General features: G+C 46.7%; 1 protein-coding gene across 10 annotated transcripts in view; it reads right to left on the minus strand.

Annotated features, from left to right (window-relative positions):
• FGFR2 (fibroblast growth factor receptor 2) overlaps positions 1-24,776 on the minus strand; it is a 136,211-nt gene that overhangs the window by 11,607 nt on the left and 99,828 nt on the right. For 5 of the 10 annotated variants that reach the window (XM_064488494.1, XM_064488496.1, XM_031461878.2 and 2 more), the window contains 6 exons: positions 23,720-23,867; positions 20,048-20,244; positions 11,194-11,345; positions 8,317-8,438; positions 5,872-5,982; positions 4,125-4,315 (listed from right to left, as the gene is read on the minus strand). In XM_064488494.1, coding sequence (XP_064344564.1) covers positions 4,125-4,315; positions 5,872-5,982; positions 8,317-8,438; positions 11,194-11,345; positions 20,048-20,244; positions 23,720-23,867 — 921 coding nt within the window. Of the gene's footprint in view, positions 1-4,124; positions 4,316-5,871; positions 5,983-8,316; positions 8,439-11,193; positions 11,346-20,047; positions 20,245-22,330; positions 22,476-23,719; positions 23,868-24,776 lie in introns of all 10 variants that reach the window. The other 5 variants (XM_031461883.2, XM_031461879.2, XM_010997738.3 and 2 more) reach the window with 1 other exon arrangement.

Raw genomic sequence — 24,776 nt, forward strand, 5'->3', positions numbered from 1 at the left:
AAGGTCAACGGGTCACTAGGGGAAGGAAGATGATCTATGACCCCGACAAGTGTGCTGGGTGTCTCTGCACAGCTGATCACGTTAAATTCCATGGCAACCTAGGAGATGGGCATTATTATACCCATTTTACAGATCGGGAAGCCAGGGCTTGCTAAAATAAAAAAAACCAGGAAAAATAAAAACCAACCTGCTCAGATTTAACACCTTAGAGGATTAACTGGTTTTAAGGTTTGGTTAAAAAAAAAAAAGAAAGAAAGAAAAGAAAAAAAAATGAATGTATTTCGAACTAAAAATAGCAAGGCCTTCATAATTTGCATAAGGCTCAAATACCACACCACATAATCGTATTACTGTACACATCACGGTGTTTCTTCACTTGTCCAACCCCAGTGTCCCCATATCAAGGTCAGGACTGCAAGTTCATTGCTATGTTCCCAGCACAGAGCCTGACTCAGTAAACAGTCACTGAGCTGAATTCCTAATTACAGTCCATCAGCAACAAGCCAGCCGTCTCTCTCAGCACAGTTCCTCAGGCATGTCCCTAATAAACTCATCACCATCCACCGGGAGGGACCCTTCCCCTGCCTCTTCATTCTCCACCGTCAGGAACAAGCCCTCCATTTTTGGAAGCAGCTCCACTCAGGGGACCGTTCTGAAGATTTTCATCTAGAACCTGCTTCAAAACTGTTCTTGGTCCTGAACTGCAGGAGGCCTTCAGCAAAGAGCTTTGAAAACATGACTGCAAAGCCTTAGGAAACAGGAGTCCATCCCCTCCACCCCACCCTGGGTTAGTGAACAAGGCCCCAACACAGGGCATCTCAGTGTTCCTCTCCTTGGTCCAGAGAGGAAGGGATTACCTAAGAGCAGGGGAGCTGGGGAGTGGGATGTGTGGGCGGAGAACCAAAAGGCCAGGTCTGGGACCAGACGCTTGACTCTGTCTCTGTCTCATAAAGGAAGACGGTGACCTGCTCAAAGCTTTCCTGGGACCAGTCCTCAGCATCCTTATCCATAAAATGGGATTTAAATACCCCTGTTTTTGAGTTGTTCTGAGGTTGTGCACGATACTGTATGTAAAATGCTTGCCCTGTGCCTGGCAGACATGAAGCTCTCAAGAAGTGGTAGTGATTAGTAATAAGGACAATTGTTATTAACACAATGCTATAAATAAGGGTATTTTCAGACTATCATGCTAAAATGTATTCTTTGCCCCATTTCACAAAGTTCATCTGATTCTCAGTCCTCCGTCACCAAGCAGTTCCAGAGCAGGAAGGGTCTCGTCCTCGGGGCCAGGGTGCAGGGGGGGAACCACCCAGTGCTCCCTGAGCCAGACCCACCCACCGCTGACCACTCCGCCTTCCCAAGACTCCTCCCCTGGCCCCTGTGAATCACATCCTGGGTTTCCCCTTGCCTCTCTGACCATGTCTCCTCCGTCTTTTCCTGCGCTTTCAGCCCTTCTCCAGATTTGAGAGTTTTCTCAGGGTTTGACTCCAGGCTTCTGTGCATCCCTCTCAGCCCCACGCTCCAGCCCCAAGAGGAACTCGTCCATTCCCATGGCTTGAAACTACACTTCCTTGGCTGGCGCTGGTGTCCAGCCCAGCCCTCGGAGCTGAGCTTCAGCCCTGGTTGACACCTGCCCTGGAATGACTCTCAGGCATGTTCAAAATGCTCCTTGGATTTTCCTCCAGAATCTATTCCTGCCACCCTCTCCCCAGTGCCCTCCAAGCCACCCCCCATCACTTCTTGCCCCACGTCTTCCTCCTCCTGATCCGTTGCACCACCTTCTAACATCTCAGGCTGGAAATCCAGGGGTCACCCTTGATACCTTTTTCTCTCTCTCTCCCATATCAAATCAATCCATTATCTGCCCTGAGAGCAAAATATATCCTAAACCAATCAACTTTAGTGTCTGTCGGAGCCAATCAACCCGAGCCCAAAGCACGACCACCTTTCATAGGACTCAGAGCCTCCACCCGCTGGGCAGGCAGAGCAAGAGTGAGCTTCACAGCACAAAGGAGATCACATCTCCCCCCTCGGCGGCTTCCCAGCACCTACAGCGCAGTGACGGAGCAGGGCCTGGCCGTCTCCGGCCACGTGTCACGCCCTCCGCCCACAGGGAGGGAGGGAGGTCAAGGCAGGGAGGTCACTTGTCCTCTTCCCACCCTAACCTCAGCTCTTCCTCACCCCACAACGTTGGTTTCCTCCACAGCACGGTTCTCAGCCTTTCACATACTTATTTTTATTCCCACATTTATCGCTGATTTCACCTGTTCCCCTGGTTCCCACTCCAAGAGGCCAAGGACTATGTCCATTGCAGCCACCTGATCTGGAGCCTGAAGCATCCGAATCAGGAACACTCAGGAATCTTTGCTGAAGGATGAATAAAACGATCAGGCCAGCCTCTCACCACGTGTGTATTAGCAGCAGTGCCCTGCTGAGTCCAGAAAAATTCTTTCCCATTGCCCACACCAGGAGAACACGGGGTGACCAGGACCAGAGGGTCAGGGTTTCGTTTAGGAATAGTTCCAAGGTACGGAGAAGGCAAAACAACGGATTTCCATGTTTGCCAGATGCACCTGTTGTGTTTACCTGCTCCTTCTCCATCCAGCCTCCCCACCACACACACACACTTTTCATGAACATTTAAAAGTGAGTCGCAGGCCTCAGTAGCATGTATCTCCTACCTCAACCAGAAACCTCTATCGTCACCCCTAAATTTAACACTGATGCAGTCACATTCCCTAATATACAGTCCATATTCAAATTTCAACTCTTCATAAACGTCCCTTATAAAAGCTGTCTCCCCACCACCACCCAGAACAGGACTCAGCCCAGGATCACACACGTGCATTTTGTTGTCACATCTCTTAATCCTCCCTTCATCTGGAACCGTCTCCCCAGCATTTTTTGTCTTTTGTGACACTGACATTTTGAAGTGATGTCTTGTCAAATGTCCCACATTCTGGATCTGGATCTGATTGTCTCCTGGTGCCAAAGATTTGTCAGTTGGCGAACCTCGCTGGGCACATGCGTGTACACAAGTGCAGAACTCAACACTTCCGGTTTCCTAAAATCTATACATGGGGAGATTTTACAGGAAAGTAAGAGATCTGAAAAATCTTGAACTCTGGCCTCTCTTGAAAACAGAAAACAAAACAAAACAAAAAATCAGAACATGACGGAGCTCTGGCCATGTTCCCATGTGGCCACAGACAGCAGGGGCCGAGGTGCGGCCAGCCCTCCCGGAACCCCTACCCTGCGTGATCTAACAGGGGCCACCTCACTCTCACGTGATTGGCATGGCCATGACCCAGCCCGGGCCACAGGGTGACAGAGGGCCCACGCTCCCCAGAGATCCTTACTTCTTTGGGGACCCAGGGAATTCCTAAGGCTGCATTAAAAGAGGAATGACCCACCTCTGCTCAGGGAGGTAGCACGTCACCTCCCCCAAGCGTGGGCTAAGGAAAGGTGTCTTGGGTCATCCAAAATGCCCCAGGGGACATCTGGGCACCTGTCTAACTGCTTTCAGAATAGCTCAGATGTTTCAAGTTCCACCGCATGTGGCATGCTCAGAATGCAGGCGATTCACCTCAGGGGACCTGGCCAACTTCTAACCGCAGAGGGTCACCCCGCTAAATCAGACAGACCCAGAGAACACCCCGCACTCGATGTCACCAAAATAGCCCTTCGCTTGATCTTTAGTCTTGGAATCTTCGATGCCGTATCAAACTGAAAACCATAAACACAACACCGGGAGTCCAGGGCCAAAGACTCAATAACGACAAAATGAAGAAAGCCCCCAAATCATCAAGAATTCAAGGTAGCGCCCCTCCCCCAGCTGCTGTCTCCCTGGAGACCTGACTCCCCGGAGGGCCTCGCCCAGTCCTGCCGCAGAGAAGAGGCATCTTTTCTGCTCATCCCTGCGGTGTCACTACAGGTTTATGAAGCTGCTTGGGCTTCTAAAGAGTTCATTAAACCCCGATGTGAATCATGCAGTGAATATTTTCCAGGCTGTACAAGGCAGGCAAGGGCTTGACTCAGCAAATGAGGACACCCAAATTGCCTGTTTTCTTCACGGTTATTTTAAACTGGAATCCACCCAACCAAGGGGAACGTGAAGGACTCACTTTTTGGGAAGCCAGGTATTCCATGCCCCGGGCCAGCTGGTAGGTGCATGACACCAAGTCCTTGAAGGTCATCTGCTCCTCGGGAACGCGGTTGATGTCGTAGGAGTACTCCATCCCGGGCGGCCTCCGGGCGCGCAAGTATTCCCGGAGGTTGCCTTTCGAGGCGTACTCGACTATGACGTAGAGCGGGCCTGGGGGAGGAGAACACGAGCTGGAGAGGCAGCGAGCCCCGGATCTGCCCTGTGGCGGCTCAGCCAAGGAGCTGAAGTGACTACAATCCAGTACTTTATTTACTTTTTATTTATATACACAGAAAAAGCACCCACAAATAGGACACCTGCCTTCTAATCTCCCCAAAGTGACACCCAATACTTGGTCAAGACAGTCGTAAGGGTCTTTAAGAAATAAAACAGATTCAATTAAAAAACAAAATACAAAAAAAGAAAAAAAATACAAAAAAAGAAAAAAAATACAAAAATACAAAAAAAAAAGAAGAAAAAAAAACAACAGAGAAACACTGAGTGTCCCTTCCCTGAGAGGCCACTCTCACCTGCGCCCACTTGGAAAGCACTGGCTACTGTACATCGGCTCCCTCTAGTTCACCGTACTATTTTACATACACATAGGTATCAATAAACAAGGTATTATTTTTAATCAGATCAATGGATACTAAAGGTAAAGCTTTGCAATATTTTGCCCCTACCTATTATCCGACTGGAATATTATCCCAGCCAGGTTGATAAAAATATACCCAGATCATTCCTTTTAAGAGTTACACAGATTCTATCATATAAATATACCACACTGTATTTATCTGTCCCCCTTATAGGTTTGCTTCCAGGTTTGGGCGACTGCAAACAGTGTGCAATGAACACTGCTCTGCATGGCTCCGTATAGACACATGCAGTAGTGTCCCCGTGGTATGGACTAGGGATTGGCAAATGACAGCCCGCAGGCCCAGTCCTGCCCACAGCCCGTGTGTGTGTGTAAATGTCACTGGCACACAGCAAGGCCCATTCATTTCTGTGTTGTACGTGGCTTCTTTCTCACTGCGGCAGCAGAGACGAGTAGTTGCCACAAAGACCCATAAGGCCCAAAAGCCAAAATATTCACAATCACCCTTTACAGAAAAAGACTCCTGGTAAAGACCCCAAAGAGAAACTGCTGATGCCAAGACAGGCATTTCCCAGTTGATTAGTTATCACCAAACTGATTCCCAAAGTGCCTCAGCTATTCCATGAGAGAAGCCAGGGTCTGTCTCCCATAAGGAAGACCATGCGTCCCTTCCTGCCCGTCTCTCGTCTTTCAGGGCCCTCTCGGGAGCTCAGCCTCACGCTGCCCAGATCAAGACACGGCTTCCTCAATCCCCATTTTAAGGGAAGAACTTGTCAACCAAAACGCAGGCTCTTATTTTGAGAAATTGCTCTTAGCACTTCCAAAACAAAAACATAAGGAGACTCCCTTTTCCAAACACCCTCCAGACTGTGCCCTAAAAGCAGCAGAGCCCCGTAAGCCTTCCCATCCAATGTTGCCCAACCAACGCCCACCTTCCCCTCAGGCACGGTCACAAAGTCTTCTTTGTGCTCACAGCCAGGAACGCCTTCCTGAAGGGGTTTTTAAGGAAAACCTGAAACACGCACTTGAGGGGCCCTAGCACCAAGACCTAAATAAAAGTCCAACCGTTTCTAAAATGATGCTGACACTGGACCACGGGTTAGTGCATGAAAGCACTGCTCCCTCCACTCACCATCCTGAGTACAGGCTCCGAGGAGATTTATGATGTTTTTGTGCTTTCCAATCATCTTCATCATCTCCATCTCCGACACCAGATCAGAAAGGTCCTTCTCTGTGGCGTCATCTATGAACATTAGGTAAATTACAGGTCAGTTTCCTCTAACCTATTGGTTGCCACTGTTAGTTCATGAAAACTTAGCTGGAACAGCATGCAACTGAATTTTAGAACCAGGAAAGACTTTCTAAATCACCTCCCTCATCTTCCTGGTGAAGCAGTAAAGGCCCAGACAGGGAACTGCTCTGCTCCATGTCAAACAGCTGATTCTGGGTCAACAGGGTCAAAACTCAGAACAAGAACACAGGCCTCTGACACTAAGGCCAAGCCTTTTCCAGCAAACCTCACAAACATGGCATTTTTCTCTATCAGGAAATAATTCCATCCTCTGGCAGATCTGAGATATCTCAGAAAATCACACCGAACTTCATGAGAGCAACTGTGAGGGCTTCCAGGGAGGAAGAGGAGGAGGCGGCTGGGGGCCCTTTATATCACTTCGGACTTTCCCTGGACCAAGTGCTGCTAGTCGGAGCCCTCGCAGCCCTCAGAACGCTCGCAGATGGATTCAGAGGGCACCCTGGAACCGCAGACAAGAGGTATGTGCACGGGCATCTCCAGGGGCCAAGGCTCATACCTTCCAAAGGGGCTGCAATATCCATCCCCCAAAATTAAAGTTTTAAAAACCTCTACTCCACTCAAAAACAAAATAAAAATGAAAACCTCTGCTCCAACATTTCAAGCAAGAACAGCTTACGTCCTGCACACACAGGCTTACAGCTTCTAAAAAGTGGCAAGATTCTTTCCCAGGTGCCCCACTTCAATTTTCCCCTGTGGGAAAATCTGGGCTTACTAAACGATAAGCAAATGAGACGAGGGCATGGAAAGAAGCCAGGCTGCAAGAAGCTCTTTGACTTCACAAAAGGAAGAGCGACACAACTGCCTGGAGTATAAAATCCATGTGGACGGACGGACGTGGAGGACTGAGCACCAGCCCCGCAGAGGATGGGGCACCACTGGGGTCACAGTGTGAGGTCTTCTCTAGGCTCTGAGCCACCCACTGGCTGTAAAAACAGCCACATCGTAAAGGCTCTGTGGCTGATGTCTTTCCCTGTCCTAAGGGAAGGCCAGCCTTGGTATCACCAGAGAAAGAGGACACCCAGACTCCCTCCCTGAGCTCCACAAACAAATCAGAAGCTCTGCCGAGAGGGACCAGCCTTCCCCACGCTCGGCCCTGGGCTGCTGAGGGTGGCTAATGCAGGGCACACAGCCCACTGCACCTGCCACTCAGAAAGGCGAGGAGGCAGGTCCAGGCCACGCAGGATGCAGGCAGGGGGCTGCCCCTGTTGGTGGAGCCGAGACTCGCCCAGTAAGAGAGCATAGTCCTCCCAAGCATCAAACCCCCAAGGTGGGAGCAGCTCAAAACACCATACTATCCCCTTGGGAGCCATCTGAATCCAGAGCTTAAAAAAAAAACAACCCAACATCTTCCTGACCATTTCCACCCCGCAACCTCCCCTCAGGGAGAGATGTGATGACTGTCCCACAAGAACCCACAAAAGAAAGAAAAAGCCTAACTCCCCAGGCATCCATAATGTGCCAGGACCCTCACATCCCAAGAACAGATCTCTCCACCAGGAAATGTGGGAAAAACTCAGCTTGGGGTGTCCTTTCTGAGATGCCTACAATAGGATTTATAATGCAACCGTTCCCTATAACTCCTCTCATAAAAGAATACTGCAGGAGGATGAAGTTAATGGTTAAAAGTTTAAGCTTCTTGGACCTAGGCATGAAGCAGGGTTGGAAGGTTAATGCAGAAACATTCAGACTCCCATGAATGCCACGTGATGTTTACATCTCTGAGTGGTTGTTCACAGGTTCTAGAAGGTTCTGCACCAGCGCCAATCCAGTTAGTTCCCTTTTAGCTTCCCAAGTGACTCCCCAGACCACTGTCATTCCTGCTTTGGTCCTTTTGTAAAGGAGAAAGGGTGTCCGTCCTTGCTCCCTCCAAAAATGCCAATTTTTCTTTATTTGTAAGTTAAGGTTGGGGTCCTGAATCCAATGCACCAACACTCATCTAAATTAATCAACTCTATGCGAGTGGATACTTTCTAAGCACATACAAATATAAAAGGAACAAAGACTCACGGTCATTTCCAAGGAGTCGAAGAATAGCACGATCTAGGAGGCTGCCGCTTTCCAGCAAAACCAGCTTTTCTTTTTCGCAAGTGCACACAGCTCAAGATAAATAGTCTGTCCAAGATGCTGATTTATACTGAAAACTTCTCAACCCCTAGGTCAACTATGTGCTCTCTGACCCCCTGCCAGGATAGAGTTCACATGCCACAAAAGGAACATTCTTGATAAGACGCCCCCCACCCCCACCCCCCTCCCCTCCCCACTCACCTTTCAGCATCTTCACTGCCACAGTGACTGCCTCCTTGGGCTTCTCTTTGTCAATTCCCACTGCTTCAGCCATGACCACTTGCCCAAAACAACCTTCTCCCAGGGGTTTGCCCAGCGTCAGCCTAGACGTGTAAAGAGAGGATTAGCGCACAGCATCTGGTGAAGGGGTGTAGTGAGGGAAATTCCAGAACTAAATATAAAAATCTTTCAGCGGCTTGCAAAAGCGTGGAGCATTGATCATATGGAACTAATGAGACTTGGGGTGCACACGCGCTTGACTATTTTCTTCGTGACGTTTTAGAGAATGTCAATTACTGCTGGAACAGCTATTAAATTTCACATTTGTATTCTTGATTTATTTTCTTTATGGAAGGTATCCTTGCGAGTGAGGTGGTCAGCTTTCCTAAGTGCTAACAATGAGGAGCTTTTGATCTTGAGCCCGTTGAACACTCGTCATTTAGAATGTCTCAAAGAAAACCGTGAAAGCTGTTCTTATTTTTTGTCTCCGAGAAGTGATGTCTTTAAAAATCGCTATTATTCAAATACCAGTGGATTTTATGATCACATTCCGGGCCAAGTTACATGACATGAATCTTAAAACACATTTCAAGGAATCACTAGTTTTTGTTTTTTTTTTTTCCACTAAGGGAAAAAGAAAATTCTAGAAATTGAGGGGAATTTTTTTTTTGACACAGTGGTTTAGAAATTCTTATGATTACCCAAAATTAACAATGAAGAAAATCCAAAGTGAACACAGCAAACTAAATGTCTAAGCCCAGAAGCTCTACACACATCATACAGCCATACAGTCTCCTTGGGCCCAAAAGAAAGGAAGAGACGCTGCGATACGTATGAATGTGCTTTTTTCATTTAAGCACAACACGAAGTACTGAGCTGCCACTAGCAAGGAGTATTTCTGGTAAGTACGCAATGGTTTGCAAACGTTAAGCAAAGACCGAGGGCAGTGTGTACTATGCTGAGGTCATTCCCTTTCTGTCCTGAACTAAAATTAAACTTAATATCTTGGCAGAAGATAAACATTTGCATTGGAAAAATGGCTAATTTATGTCCCATTGCCCTGCTACTACAAGCAAAACAATCCTTTCTTTGTATAATGTCTGCCTTCCATCTAATAAACTGCTTCTAAATAGCCTTCATTCATTGGAAGTCCGCTCCACCTACGGTTGTGCTAAACACTGTTTTGAAATGCTTAGCACTCAGATTTTCCGCACTCAGGGTACCCCGGGTGGGAGCTAACAGTTGGACACAGACAGGCTCCCACTGTTGCCGGTGGTGTCACAGGTGTGGCAAAAACTAAGGATTGAAACTGAGAGCTGCAATTTCTTAAAATATGATCCTAGCTCCCCAACTCAGTCCTACATCCATAGGAATGTGCCATGAACTCACCTACTAGCTTAACCAAACCAGGGAGCTGGGAGGGCTCACGAGAAACACCGCTCTACGTTTCCCGCATTTCCACATTTCCACGTTCTACAGGTAAAGAAACCACTCTTTCTTCCCTGGTGTCTTACTGGTAACTGTTCAGTAAACAAGTCCTGAATAAACGAAGAGCCCACAAAATAAACTGGAAATCACTTCCATTAACACTCTAACAGAATTACGCCGGCACAATAATGAGGTTCTAACTTACGGTGCATATCAGCACCTCTAAACGAGCTGTTAGGAAGCAAAACTGGTTGGAGTTGTGTGTATCAAAATGACAAGTGCCGTGTGAACCACCTCCCCTTCCAAAGAGAGCTCGTCAGATCCAGTCTCTGGGAAAGCTTATCTCTGTACTTCCACATTTGTATATGAGTTCCTTTCTCTAGACAGAGAAGAATGAGACACTTCTCCGACATAATCTCAGGGAGATAGCGCAAACGTCAAGACAAATAGGGCAGCTGTATATAAGCAAGTCAAGAGCTTATTCCAGTTGATCTGATGCAGACGCATAGGCAGCGGTTTCTACCTTCCATTACTCTCAAGCTGTTTGGACTCTAACTACCACAAGAGGTACCCCAGAAATGACCGTCGTATTCATTTCAGAAGGTGGGTCAGAAGGTGGGTCTGGGCGCTGGTCCCTGGCTAGAAGCCAGAAGTTGTGCTCAGTCCCAGGAGGTCTGTACCATGACCTCCATTTTATAGAAATGAAGTTCAAAGAGAATCAGGAAACTCACAAGGTTGCCACTGGCCGGCAGAGCCAGGATTCAAACCCAACCCAACAGAGCCCAAGGACATGAACTTCAAAGCCAGGCCAAGAGATATACAACTGCCAACAATGCCTTCCCCAGAGCCCCAGTGGCCACACTTTGACTGAACGTCTGATTGGAATACCTCTTTTTCATCCATTACGGACCCCAGAAATTTGATGTCAGGTACCATACTCGAAGCATTTCTGCTCAATACTACATTAATAACTGTTAAAAACAACAACACTGGCTAACGAGTCTTAGGGCAATTTATATTCTAGACCTACTTTCTCTAAAGAAATGAACTACAGAACAGTCACACTGGAACCAGCAGTTGGAATGTCAACTATGTTTTATAAATGGGATCATAATACAGCCTTTATTCCATTTGACTGGGCTTCAATTATCTAGAAAGTTTTAAAAATGCTAACAAGGTACCATCTTGTTTGGGGACCAGCCACAGCTTAGTAGCTCTGTTTTAAGAGAACTATTAAAAAAGAGGGAGAGAGAATCAATTCTTTGCTTTTCCAGGAGTTGCTTATTTCGAAATATAATCTTACCCAAACTATAGCTGATTTCATCTCAGCAAGACCCTGGCAGTTAAGGGTCATAAAAAGAAAATGTCAATCCAATCTCCCCATTTATGTTTAAGTCCCCATTTGGGGATGTGCCCCATAGAAGTACTCACTTATCTCTTGGAAATTCCCATTTTGGATCTTCCGGCAGCTCATACTCCGAGACCCCCGCCAGCATGGGGGTGTCTGCTGTTGAGGAGAGGCGAGTTGTAATCCTCACCAGGGGGGTGTTGGAGTTCATGGAGGAGCTGGACTCAGCAGAAACCTGGATACAAAATGCAAAGACACAGATGTAATCCTAGCTCCACCTGAGAAGCTGGAAGGCCGGCCAGAGCCCAGCCAGACGGTCAGCTCTTTGGAAGGAAGAGAGGTGGGGGTTGACCAAAGTCATGAATTCAGACCCAGACCACTGAATTCAACTCCTCTGTCCTCTCATCTATGCAGTACGTACAAAATTTCATCCAAATTACATGTTCCTAAGACCAGGTTTCCAAACAGCGTTCTTAGACAGTGCTTGATAAAAAAAAAACACGCATTCTTTCTGTCCTAACTCCTCAAGGCAGTCACTTGAGGACACAGAGACAGACCCCTCGGGCTCCTTTCTGGCCTTGTTGCCTGTGCCTGTCCTGCAGCCCCAGATATCAACCTCCTCCCCGCAGACCACTCAGGTCTTAAGTCAATGCTGTGCTTACAGAAGTCCATCAAAACTTCTGAAAAATAAGCTTTCCAATCAGCTCTACCTTTTGAAACATAAAGCAGAGCACCTCAAGGAACAGGCTCTAGGGTTTGAACGTGAAAGGCATTCCCGTAGCTTCAAGTGTCTTTACTCAAGGGAATCAAAGCCCAGACACTGGGGACCACTGTCTGCTTCTCCCTAGTCCTTCTGTGAACTGGTTGGTGCCCAGGCCATTTGGAGAAAATCAGATGCCCCTTATCAACTTCAGTTTTAGAAACTAGTGGCTTAAACACAGGGGATGAAGTCAGCAGAAAGAAAACTACATCTTTATTCATAATCTCACGGGAAAACTCCTCTCCCACCCAGCAGCAAGGGGGGCTTCACTGAGTCTTCTCATTTACCATTTTAGTTTGCATTTGATAAAGTGATTATTTCTTAAATATATCATTTTCCCTGTGCTGGTTTCTATACAGGAAAACACCATCACGGGCTGCTTGACCACCACCTTATTCTAAATTGTGAACAAAACTTTGGCCCGAGAGTTGGAACATCAGGTAAATGTGACCCATCAAACGTGGTTCTGTCCCCTGCATGACTGACCACGTCAACCCTTCCCTCCAGCTGTGCTTACAAACACTTTTTAAATCCATGTGGCAAGGACTGAGTGCAGATGAACAAATTTAACGAGGATGAACTTCCAAGGTGCAGCCTGGACCATTCCCACAGGGAACCAGAAGTCCTCTACTTTCCCAGGAATGTCCTATTTAAAAAAAAAAAAAAAATCTGGATTCTCTCCTTAAACCCAGACTGCCCTTAATGCAGGTAGGAAACCTAAGATGGCCAAGAATGGATGTGGGGTGGGGGTGGGGGGTCATTTTAGGAATAGGAAGTTGGTTTCAGTATTAAAGTATTAAAAATAAAAATTAAAAAAATAAAAATGCTCATGAGAACATTTCTGAGCCTTTTGAGCAATCTTTTGGCAAAGGGAGTTATTCCTAAATTTTATTATACAGACAGTATGAGCAATGTTTATTCACTGTGAACATAGTAAATAATTGCTTTTTTAAAGGAACGGAACAATCCTTAATTTGGGAGATGAGAGGGGCCTCATGTGGCTCCAAGAGGCTGAGATCTCTCACCCAAGTATCTGGGCTGCACAGGCAAACCGCAGAAGCAAAGAAAAGAGGAGACCTCAGCCGCTGGGCCCACCAGTAACACCATCAAGGTCTCCCAGTCTCCACTGACCACAGATGTGTCTGGAGCTCCATCTGCAGAGAAGGGCTCAGAAAGATTCAGAAATAGGTTTGGCCAAAACCACCTCCCCAAGTCCTAATGCCCGGCATCACATCAGGTCATGCGCTGTGGAGGCAACAGGAGACTGGTGTTCTCAAAGACAAAAAGGTCTTCTCCCACAGGAAGAAGCAAAAATCACCACTCACTGCAGTAGGGACTGTGCTTGAAGAGCACAGGCAAGAAGATTCAGAAAACAAGTAAAAGACTGCCCTGCAATGAGACAGCACCAGCCCCAACCGGACGAGGTCTGGCAGGTTTCGTAGCCCCAACAGCCCCTCCCAGGCCAGCAGTGCAGTCCTCTTCACTGGACCACGGGGTTCCCAGAACTCCACTCTCAGTGTGTGGTGTGCTGGGATGGTGGCAAGGACAGAAACCCACGGGGAGATGGTAGGGGGAGTGGTTCTGGGTGAAGAGGCATGTCTGGCCTTCCCTGCCGTGACCTCGCAAATCACTGCCCCCATCAGTGAGGCTTACAGGACGTGATGTGGGGAAGAAGCCTTCCCACGGTGAGGTGTGAGAACACAGGCACTGAAAACAAGATTTGGGAAGGAGATATCAGAGCCTGAGCAGTGGTCACCTTTGGGGAGAGACGTTAGAAGTTGAGGGACGAGGTAGAAAATGTCTTATTTCAGAACTTTCTAAACTGTTTGAACTTGACTCCCATGCGTGCATATCTCTTTTACATTCTAGAAAAACAAAGTACTTTCTTCAATGATAGAAGTATTTTTTAGAATAAAAAGGATCTGAAGTGAGGCATGTCATGGGAGGTTGGAAAATAGGGCATATGCTTGAAATACACTGACTTCTGAAACGAGTTGGAAGTGATGAGATCATTTCTCTCGCTCCTTCCCTGTGCTACAGGCTGGGTGCTGGGGCATCTCTGCATCCTTCCGTGTGGGTACCCAGTGACTCCCCAGAGCTAAGTGGCCAACCCTAGTCGGTGCCTATCCCCCGCAAACCATTTATGACGCAGGGCCCTGAATCAGGTGGTGGCATCCTGACCGACTGCACCATCGTGGGGCTGTGTGGTCCAATGGTCAGGATTCACATCCCTGTTCCAACACTGGCCAACTGGGAGAGCTTTGGGAAGTCACTTGACCTTCCTAAACTCTAGTTTCCTTATCTGTTAAAAAGAGACTAGAACAGTTCCCACAGAAGTACTGTGAAGGTAAAATGAGGTCATACCTGTAAACCATTTAGTGCTGAGACTGGCACTTGCCTAAGAGCTCAGCACACGTCTGCTACGAAAACCGCGATGATTTTTTTTTTTTTTTTTAAGAGTCATTTGCTGCGCAGATCCAAGGGTGCTTATGTCAGCATCTCCCTCTGGGGAAGCCTGAGGACTTGGAGCTTAGGGTTGTCCTGAGTGTGAGATACTGTCCCACGTGTGCAATGGGGCAGAAAGAAATCCTGCTGGCGTTCAAGGCAGGATCTGTCTTAATGGTTTGAAAGATGAGAGCCTCTGCTCACAGCCGCAGCCACGATGGGCTGGGGCTCCAGTGAGCAAAAGAGCAAACCCCAGAAAATTAAGGATGCAGGAGTCAGGGGACGGTCCCAGGGCAGGAGGCAAGCTGGAGAGTGAGGAGGTCCTCGTGACAAATAGGCTGCGAGGCCGCTTAAGAAAAGGAAACCTTCACATCCAGTCAAAGGTGAGCTGCTCTGCGGCTAACCTACGACCCAGAAGGAATCCCTGCCCACACAGCCACGGATAAAGTTTACACTCACGTACACCTTCTCCCCAGTGTCTCAAACAAGGCTTTAATGTGAAAGCTTTTAAAATGGAAAACATTTCCAAACTTCGTTGCTGTCGTTACGATTAAAATTATGGAAATTCTGTTCAGATTAAGGGTAGAGGTTTAGATTCGATGTACAGATCTGGAAAGTACTTTTGTAAAAAGTGCAAAGAGGAGAAAGGTAAAGTAATGCTCCAAGAAACTACAGAATTCAATCACTCTGTCTACAGAGGTATATCTCAATTTTGCATTTTTACTATGCTTTTAAAACCCCCTCAGGGACTGTAAAATATGACTGGCTTTCTCTTCACTCCGTTCTACTCCGAGTGCTAACGTGTTTCCAGGGCTGGCATGACCCCTCGCAGGCGACTCCTCGGTGGAACACTGTGTTTCTGGCGGGTCTCTCCTGCGGACCACGCTCCTCCAGGAATCCCACTGCCCACCCCTGCAACCTCCTTCTGCAGCACTATTTGGCACAAAATCATAATCTTCCCTATCAGAAGGCTCCTTCAATTCCAGGTTTTCCTTTTGATCTAATGTTAAAATATTCCACCGGCAAAGATCATTTCGTTATTTACAATAATAAACATGAACACTCTAGTAAGCTGTCTTCCCACTCCCAAATCCTGGCAGGCACTTTTTTTTTTAGCAAGTTTTTTCACAGTCTCAATTCAGTCTCCATACTTTCCAAAATCTCTTGCCCATAAATTCCTCGAGCCATAAATCAAGCCTTTAACTAAATGTGCTTTTTGTATATTTCCACAGTACATAAAGGAGATTAAGCAAGGAAGTGGTTTTTTTCTTCCCTTTTTAAAGGGCCACCAAGAAACTTTGTTATCTTTTAATACTAGATTAGATTCAACAATGCGAGGGGTCCCACAGAGGACAGAGCAGGCAGAGAAGTGGGGCACAGGGATGGATATTCATGGGACTATTATGAGGACTCACAAACGGACCACAACCAGCAGAGAAACCCTCCGATTTAGTCTTAGGCGGACGCATGTTCCCCAACCAGAGCACAAGGCCCCGGAGTTGACAGTTTTGCTGTTAGCCCTGCCCACCACTCCCCGATGGCAAACAAAATGCCTTCACCACCTCAAGACGAGTGGCTGAAATAAAGGTGCAAGGGGCTTGGGGGAAGTGGGGTTTTTTTTTCCTTCTGTAACAAATCTTAGGTCATGAGACGGGGTAGTTGATCCGACACTCACTTTCTCCCTTAGCAAGTCTCCGCCTCCCCGAACCTCCCCACAAGGCTCTCCCGAGTAAATCTATCAGACCTGGACCAGCTGGTCATCGTAGAAGACCACATCAGCCCAAATCCAGGTCAGACCTTAGACAAACTGCCGTGTCTTCTGGAAGCTGAGAGGAGAGAATGGCCGAATGGGGGCTGGGCCAGGGGGGCCAGACGCCCGCATGAAAGGGCAGATTCCAGTTAAGCCAACCATGACCGTCTAATTACCCAAATGCTTTCTGGAACCAGCGAGGTTTCATTAGACCACTTGATTGACCAAAATACAGAGAATGTTCCGAGATCATGCTGTTAGGCTACTAGGGAGTAAATGAGCTTTCAGGAGAGGAACTGCCCTTCACAGAATTCGGCGAGTTTAATAACCACTAATATGTGGCCCCAAGAACCGGCTCCCTCCTGAATCAGACATGCCAGCCCTCCATCTTTGTCTTGTTCAGGACATCCCTGGGAACGTGCCATTTGCCTCAAAGGTATTGTTATAAAACATGACTTTGACTGCCCTTGATTTTCCTCTGGTTTTCAATCTCCCTGTATCAGCAACCAAGAGGGTGAAACTGAAGTCTAGGGGGAAAAACAAAACAAAACACAACGAAGCCCCTTCTGAGATGCTGCTGCTGCTGGTGGTGGTGGTGGTGGTTGGACAGTGTGGGCTCCGTGCACCTGTATGTCCCCACCCAGGATCTGGGTTTATCTGTTTACGGAGACAGCTACATCTCCACCCTGCATTACGAAGCATCTGGCTCCAGAGCAAGAACCTGATGGACTCACTGAAAAACCAACTCAACAAACCCAGCAAAGCCGCATGCTCCCTCAACAGACATCCTCAACTGCCTTCACGCCCCTCCCCGTCACCACCCAACCAATTCGTACAAAACACATGGCATGTAGCCCTCCCTGTAACTCACGGGTGTGTGAAGACAGCTTCACAACGGCCACGCTGTCCATGAGCAGCCCCGGAGACCTGCACAAGAGCCGACAGTCACGCGGACGCCCCTCTCTGGGCTGGCTCTTGCTGGTCCCTTTGATGCTGGCACGGTGTCTGAGCCCCGGCACTGGATGTGGGGTGACCCCGGTCAAGGGAAACCAGGAGACGCCACATGCCACTCGCCTCTCCCCCACCAAAAAAGTGTTTCTCTTTCCCCAAGCATCAAAGGGCATAAAAAAATCTCAAAAAAAATTCATGGTGACTGGGAAATGATCGCAAGGAATTTCTTCTTAGGTACTGGAGGAAAGTATTTCTGTCTCAAAAACAAATAAACTGAAATGTCTGTCTCACACTGGTAAGTCCAGGTCAGATGACTAAATGTCAATAAGGAAAAATTCCCAATAGGATAAAAAAATAAAATAAACCTTCTCTTGTTCTACAAAGGGAGCAATGATGGACTGAGTGAGATGCAGTCTGTATGCACGTCTTGGGAGGGGCAAGGATCAGAGCCAAGAAGATGAAACTCGGATACCATCATGAAGACACTGAGTGCTACCTGTGCGACAGAGGAGGCTGAGCAAACACAGTGTTAAAAGTGGCCTCATAAATGCCTAGGAACAAGCCATCCTTAAGACATCTGATTACAGGCTCACCTGTCGCCAGGTAAAGGCATGCTTGGCATCCCTGTGGTATGCTCTCTGTCATCAACATATCTGCCCGCCTTGCTGGGGCTTTTCTTTCCAGCTACAGTCCAATAACCCTCTTTTATCCAGGTACCTGATAAGCATCTCGTCCACCAAAGGGGCCGTGCTTGCGGACGAACTGGTCTTTGGGAAGAATCAGCATGTCCCATGTGAGCAGCTGAGGTGCGTCAACATTTCCCCAAATCATCTCCGAGAGTTGTTTTTCCAGGGACTGGTCTGTGCCCACTTCCCTCTGCTTCTCTTACACTATGTGACCCCACCGAAACACAAGGCCATCTCAAGCACAAGGCATCTCCAGTGAAGGCCCCCAGATAACCTTGGAGCCACGGGTGAAGGTAACAGGTCATGTCTTACCTGGAACCTGGGTTAGATCAAGCACTCAGAAAATTATGAAGGAATGAAGGAAGGAGGGAGAGATAAAAAAGGAGGAAGAGAAACTAATGTTCCCCTCAGTTACACAGGGGAGTAGGAGAAAGGACCAAGTTAGGTGAAGACGGACAATGAAGGAAGGCCAGTCAGCCAAAGAGAAATAAAAACACCATGATGACCAGGGTGGAGTCAAGGGGACTTTAAGGGCATCTGCCTCTTTTATATTAAATAAAAAGAAGAACACTGTAACACCTGCAGAAAAAAAAAGATGATGAAATAATTACAGGACAATGGTCTAGCTACACCAAATTATAGGTTTCCTCTAGAGGACAGCATTTTTCTCTATTAGGAAAAAAATAATAATAATGATAGAGGTGGAAAAACCACTCCCTCTTTCAATTCTCTAAGGCCAGGATCTCAAGACGGTGGCAGTAAGAAGGGCCAGGAGGTGACTGGTAAGGAGCGGGCGTTGGGGAGGGGTGGCCACACCACCTGACAGTCACTGAAGGCACCATCCTGTAGGAGTCACCTTTGTCCTGGACTCTCCCAGAGTCAGGCAAGTGGCCTCATCATTGCTTCCCTGGTGCCAAGAATGACAGTGGTGCCATTTTAATAACAATAGCATTCTTGGGGGCAGGAGGGACCCGGTGGGCACCTTTCTCTCCTCGCTCTTAGGGCAATCTGGGATTCATCTGCACTTGACGCACACTCCAAATGCTACCCTCAGCCTCCACAAAGAGAGACCTGCTTAAAACATGGCTTCAAAGAAGCCAACAAGGACCCATTCAGCCCGGAGTTCGGAGCTGGGCTGAGAACAGACGGATCAATGCCAAAACTGCTGCTGGCCAGCTGGTTCCTAATCCTTCCTAATGCCTTGTCCAGAAAATGTCATCGCCACCTGAAGTCCCAGGAGGGGCAGAGCGGGGATCAGCCCAGAGTTTCTCAGAGTGCATTTCAGAATCACCCGAGGACTTGCTTAAAATGCAGATTCCTGGCCTTGGTCAAGAACTACTTTAGTAGAATCTCTGAGGCTGCAACTGAGGAAGCTACAATTTGGACAGGTGCCCTGTAAATTCTACTAAAACACAAAGTTTGAGCCAGTGAGTTAGCTGTTTTCCTTGCTGTTTTCAAAATAACAAACCTTTATCGGAACCAAGTTCCAAATACTTTTGTAAACAGCACATTCACACCCTCCTTCCCGTCCATCTTTGTGAACTCGAGGGTCAGAGGGCTTCCTGCTCCATCAGCTTCACAGGGCTGTCTCTGGTTTAAGGCAGAAGTGTAGGCTCTACACTTGCCCCATCCGCCCAAAGCAAAATTAAACCAGTCAGGAGGCACGTACAAAAAAGTAACCACCGAAGACCAAGGATGGGGTGAACAAAAATCTGCTGCCTATTCAACATAAAAATCATCCCATCACCGAACTGACAGCCACAGTATTAGTGCGAACAGCTAACAATAACATAATATATGCATACAATTCTATTTGAAGACTCAGAGCAGTAGAGCCAAAATTCAGTTAAGATAGACATCATGGGCCAGTTTCAATTAAGCAGTTCAGCCACCTCCAGGCACAGGTTTCTGATTTTGATTTAAAGTAAGTTCAAGAAAACTAGAGTCCCTCTTTTACCAACTAGTGGCATAAGCTTGTCTTAAAAAAAGCATTAGATTACAGGGACAACAGTGGCCCATGCACCGAAGAGACCCCTGCACTGGAGTCTCAGGAAACACACAAGGGCACTGAGTTCCAGGTTACGTCCTGAGGATGCGCTTGGGGTCTCACTCCATTGTGCTTCCTCACCCTTGGAACTAGACTCGGCGGACCCCATTGATGCATCAGGCCTTGACCCTCCAAGCTCCAAACACTGATCAGACGGCCACTAAGGGGCAAGTCCAAACTGCTCACACGGGGAAGCTCCCACAAGTAGACGGCATGGACACAGAGAAAGAGACCCAAGAGCTGGCTGGGCTTGGAGGAAGGGTAAACTTCTTCAAACTCTTTATCTACTTTCTGTTACCTGTCTCCGCAGGGGAATGCGCTTGGTCAGCTTGTGCACAGCCGGCTGGCTGCTGAAGTCTGGCTTCTTGGTTGTGGTCTTCATCCGGCACAAGATGACCGTCACCACCATACAGGCAATTAAGAAGACCCCTATGCAGTAAATGGCTATCTCCAGGTAGTCTGGGGAAGCTGTAATCTCCTTTTCTCTTACGGGAGCTGGATTGCAGATCACAGGAGAGGAACAGATAAGCAGGCCACAGAGTTAGGACACCGGATGGATGCATTCTGGCATAACTAAAGGAATCAAAAGGCAATGACCATTCCCAAGGCCAGATGGGCTTCCCGACAACCCAGTGCTGCAGGACGGCATGGGCTATGGGCCTGCTGCGCACCTCTTCCAAATGAAGATGAATATAACCAAGGGGTCCCCGCTTTACCACCAGAGCCCAGGCGGCCACTATCGCTAACCTCAGTGGGCCTCTGCAATCTGGTGATCATGATGGATTGGCTGCCACCAAGGTACAAGGCAGGTTACAAGGCCACATTCTGTAAGACATTTGGGCAGACCAAATGTCTCGACAGTCAACCATCCCTACAACAAAAGGGAACTGTCTTCTACCATGATGGTCTCTGATGCAAACCATTTAAGCATTCTTAAATATGAACGGTGCCCACTTTTGTTTCAAAAGGGACGGTGCCTCAGTCTTATTTGGGTAAGCTCTTCCAAAGGAAGATGCAACAAGGTGGTTTCTCCCAGACGAACACAGTCCCATATGAAATGAAATAAATATTCATCTAGTAGGCTGGTCTGAAAAATTTCAAATTTCTTACTAGTCCAGTGCATTATTCAACCAAACAAACAAATGCATTTAATCTAAAGACTGAATTGCTCATCGTATAGAATCACTATGTCCATACTATAAAAAGTTTGTAACATTCCTTAATCAATAACAATTTAAACTTTTCTGTATCTGGTTATACTGGTATGTTACTACTTTTCTCTTAAAGAGAAAACAGAAAAGCTATCGCGTGTGAGTACACATACAATTACTTAAGTTAGCACATTCTTATACCAACTTCCAATAATATCTGCTCCCTCCTTAGTCCTCAATGGTCAATCTACAAGCAGTGTATTTCCAAATGGCATTTTTCTCAAACTGCATTCTTAGTTAATGTGCTAGTAACTGTCAGGCAAATTGGTTAAGAAGTGTCAGTTGGACACTTGCAGAATGCAGTACTGCAGGTAAAAAAAAAAAGCAAGCTCAATACCAGAGGCATCTCATTGTTTCAAAGCAAATATTCACAGAGCAGATTCACAACAAAAGGAAAAATGAATGCAATGGTATTATTTAAAGCTTATACATTTGAGTCAGAAAAAAATATTTGCAAGATCGTCAAAACTCTCAGCAGCACAGCACAAAATGAAACGATCAATTTATTTTTACTAGATATAAAATTAGCATGCAGGTAGGCACTGCACTCTAAACATGAGGAATTAATAACTGGAGTGGAACATCATGAGCTAGCAAACCACAGTCTACACAGCTTCACAAAGGAAATGGCAGAGAGACAGGTGCATTAGAGCAGGTAGCAATTATCAAGAAAGCTTGTCTAGGATAGAGATGTCGGTTAGAGATTCAGACAGCGGCAATGTTTAGGCAAAAGGGCTTCACTGATGTTGATTTCTCTGCAGGGTAGAAATAACATCAAGCCCAAGATGGCAAGAGCATGCTTTGCAGAGAAAGCAAACTGAGAGTCCGATCCATTACAACATGCGGCAAGCCACCGATTCCCCAGGTAGGCAGCACACTGCTTCTGTACACCCTCCACACAGAGGTGCTCCTCCCTGGCACCTCTGCATACGTCCATCTATTTACGTCTCGTTAAAAATAGAAAGTGGAACGAAAGTAATAAATAATAAAGGGACTTATGGGATTTCAGCAAAATGGAATTTGAACGGAGAAAAAATTACTTTGAATTTTACAAAGTAATTTCAACTTTCTTCCTTAAAAGAAATGGAGATGGGTGAATTCATACATTGACTCAGTGACTTACTAAAAATACAAGATCCCTTTGGGTTTTAAGGGGGAAATTTCACTTGATCATAAACGTGAGGGTGGGATCTCAATGTAAGTGAATTTCCAAGGCAACTTTCTTATCCCTGGGGGGATAATTTTAAACATTTTAAAAAATCTTTATGCAAGGGTAAAAGGGGCCATTTCTGAGAACAGAAGCTGTGTTAATTTTATAGCAATCAACCAAGAAAAGGAAAAAAACCATGGAGAGAAAGAGCAGTATATACCTGGCAGAACTGTCAACCATGCAGAGTGAAAGGATATCCCAATAGAATTACCCGCCAAGCACGTATATTCCCCAGCATCCTCAAAAGTTACATTCCGAATATAGAGAACCTCAATCTCTTTGTCCGTGGTATTAACACCGGCAGCCTAGAAAACAAGGAAAGCAAGAGAAAAGGCTAGACGACACAGGAATGATTGTGGAGGGGGCCGTGGAACCACGAGGCATCACACCGGGGGCTCCGGCGGGTACCGGCCACCAGAGGATTCCGACTGCAGCCCATCCACAAAGCCCACAACCGAGAGACACTGAGCGACACGGAGTAGCTCACCTCCACAGGCCCGTCACCACACCGGCTTGACCGCCTAGACATACATGCATGCGATCAAATGCATGGAAAAATCAACCCACAGAGATCCGTTCTCTTGGCCTTTGCTTTGCTTTGGAGTTAGGGGTGGTTTTCCAAAAGTATGGCACCCAAAAGTCCAAGTTGGGTTCTGGTCCTGTTGGCTGCAGGCTCCCATCTTGAAAAAAGGATGGTTCTAGCTAAACTGTCATGTTGTAAGATAACACACCACAGTTAAGCCCAAGTGGACACTCTGTACCTCCTTGCAGGCCTGTGGGAACCACCAGGGTGGAGTTCCGTGTTGGTTACCAGGATCTGGTTATTCTGCCTCCTGTATAACTCTCCTGACATACATAACACTGCAAGAAAATGGAAGAAAGCACGACCCTGGGAGCAAAGAAACTGGATTTTTCTTTTCTCTTTTTAATATAACATTTCAATGTGAGTCATGACAAATTGAGAAAGCTGACCTATTGCCTTCAACAGCATCAACAGTACATTTAGTCAGTGAGACGGAATAGCCTCAAATTCGGGATAACAAGGTCAAGGACAGAAATCTCCTAAGTATCAGTTATGCAACCAAGAAAATGCTGCTTTGCTGAACCAATTATACTATGCCATTATTTCTCTAAAAATCTGGGGCAGAGGAGGTATTTTGCTGCTATGCAAACACCACAAATGCAATAGGCCTGCCGGTGTGTGTGTAAAATGGAGCTGATGTGCAGTAATGATGGGAGGTGTGCAGCCCAAACAAGATAAACCAGAAGGAACAACTTAAAAACTGGGTGGGGGTGGAGGGCACTCTTTAGAAGAAATTAGAGCGAGCACTTTGAACATTGTGGGCATTTTTCCATGGCTGCTGGCATCATACCAGCTGCATCACCGAAGAAAGATTATGATGAATATACCAAGACCACAGAGTTATCCGATAAGCTGCCTGCAGTCTCCCAAAGCACCAAGTCTTTCCAGCTTCTATATCCAGCCTTCTTTAAAAAACAAAACAAAACAAAACAAAACAAAAAAAACCCAAAACAAAAACATTGTTACCTTGCTGTTTTGGCAGGACAGTGAGCCAGGCAGACTGGTTGGCCTGCCCTATATAATTGGAGACCTTACAAATATACTCCCCAGCATCCGCCTCAGTCACATTGAACAGAGCCAGCACTTCTGCATTGGAACTATTTATCCCCGAGTGCTGGAACAGACACAGGAGAACAATATAACGGCCAACCAGGAAGGACTTCGCACGGCCTAGGGTCCCACCACCAAGACACCACAAAAAAAAAAACAACCTCCGTCTCATCTAAACAGCAGCATTAAAGGGCTGTGGGTTTGGAAAGAACAAAATGAGTCAACTGGTGGACAATGGAAGCGACCCGGTGGAGAGGGGTGGGAGGGTGCAGAACAGGTCAGCAGTGCCCCAGGCTGGTCATCTTTTCCAGCTTTTCTGATCTTTGGTATTCTCAGCTGGAGAGAATATCTCACTGGTTACAAGTTCTGAATTGAACTACCCATGGTTCTACTGGAAGACTGTTCTCTCTAAGGACATCCTCTGGGAACAACTCAAGATGGGAGACACAGCAGCAAACAGCGGTCTGAGAAGTATTTATACACACTTAGCTGCCATTTGCTATCACCATCTTGAAGAGCAAGACAGATCTAAAAATTAAAGAAGTGGGTGGAGGGATAAATTGGGAGTTCGGGATTTGCAGATACTAACTGCCATATACAAAATAGATAAACAAGGCTCTACTGTACAGCACAGGGAACTGTATTCAATATCTTGTAATACCCATAATGAAAAAGAATACATAAAGGGATATATTTATACATACATATATGAAAAACCAAATCACTATGCTGTACACAGGAATGTAACGTAACATTGTAAACTGACTATACTTCAATAAAAATAAACAAACAAATAAATAAATAAGAAAAAAGAGGCTGGTGCTATTAAAACAGGGTCTTCCACGGAACCAAATAAGAAACACAAGGGGAAAGAAAGTTTCCCTGTTCAACATTTGACTAGCACAGCAATATCTTCTAAGGTTTACTATTCTAAACCACGTGTGAATGAATGTCAAAGGTTAAGGGATTATTT

Source organism: Camelus dromedarius, chromosome 8, assembly GCF_036321535.1.
Source record: "Camelus dromedarius isolate mCamDro1 chromosome 8, mCamDro1.pat, whole genome shotgun sequence".
Lineage (NCBI taxonomy): Eukaryota > Metazoa > Chordata > Mammalia > Artiodactyla > Camelidae > Camelus > Camelus dromedarius.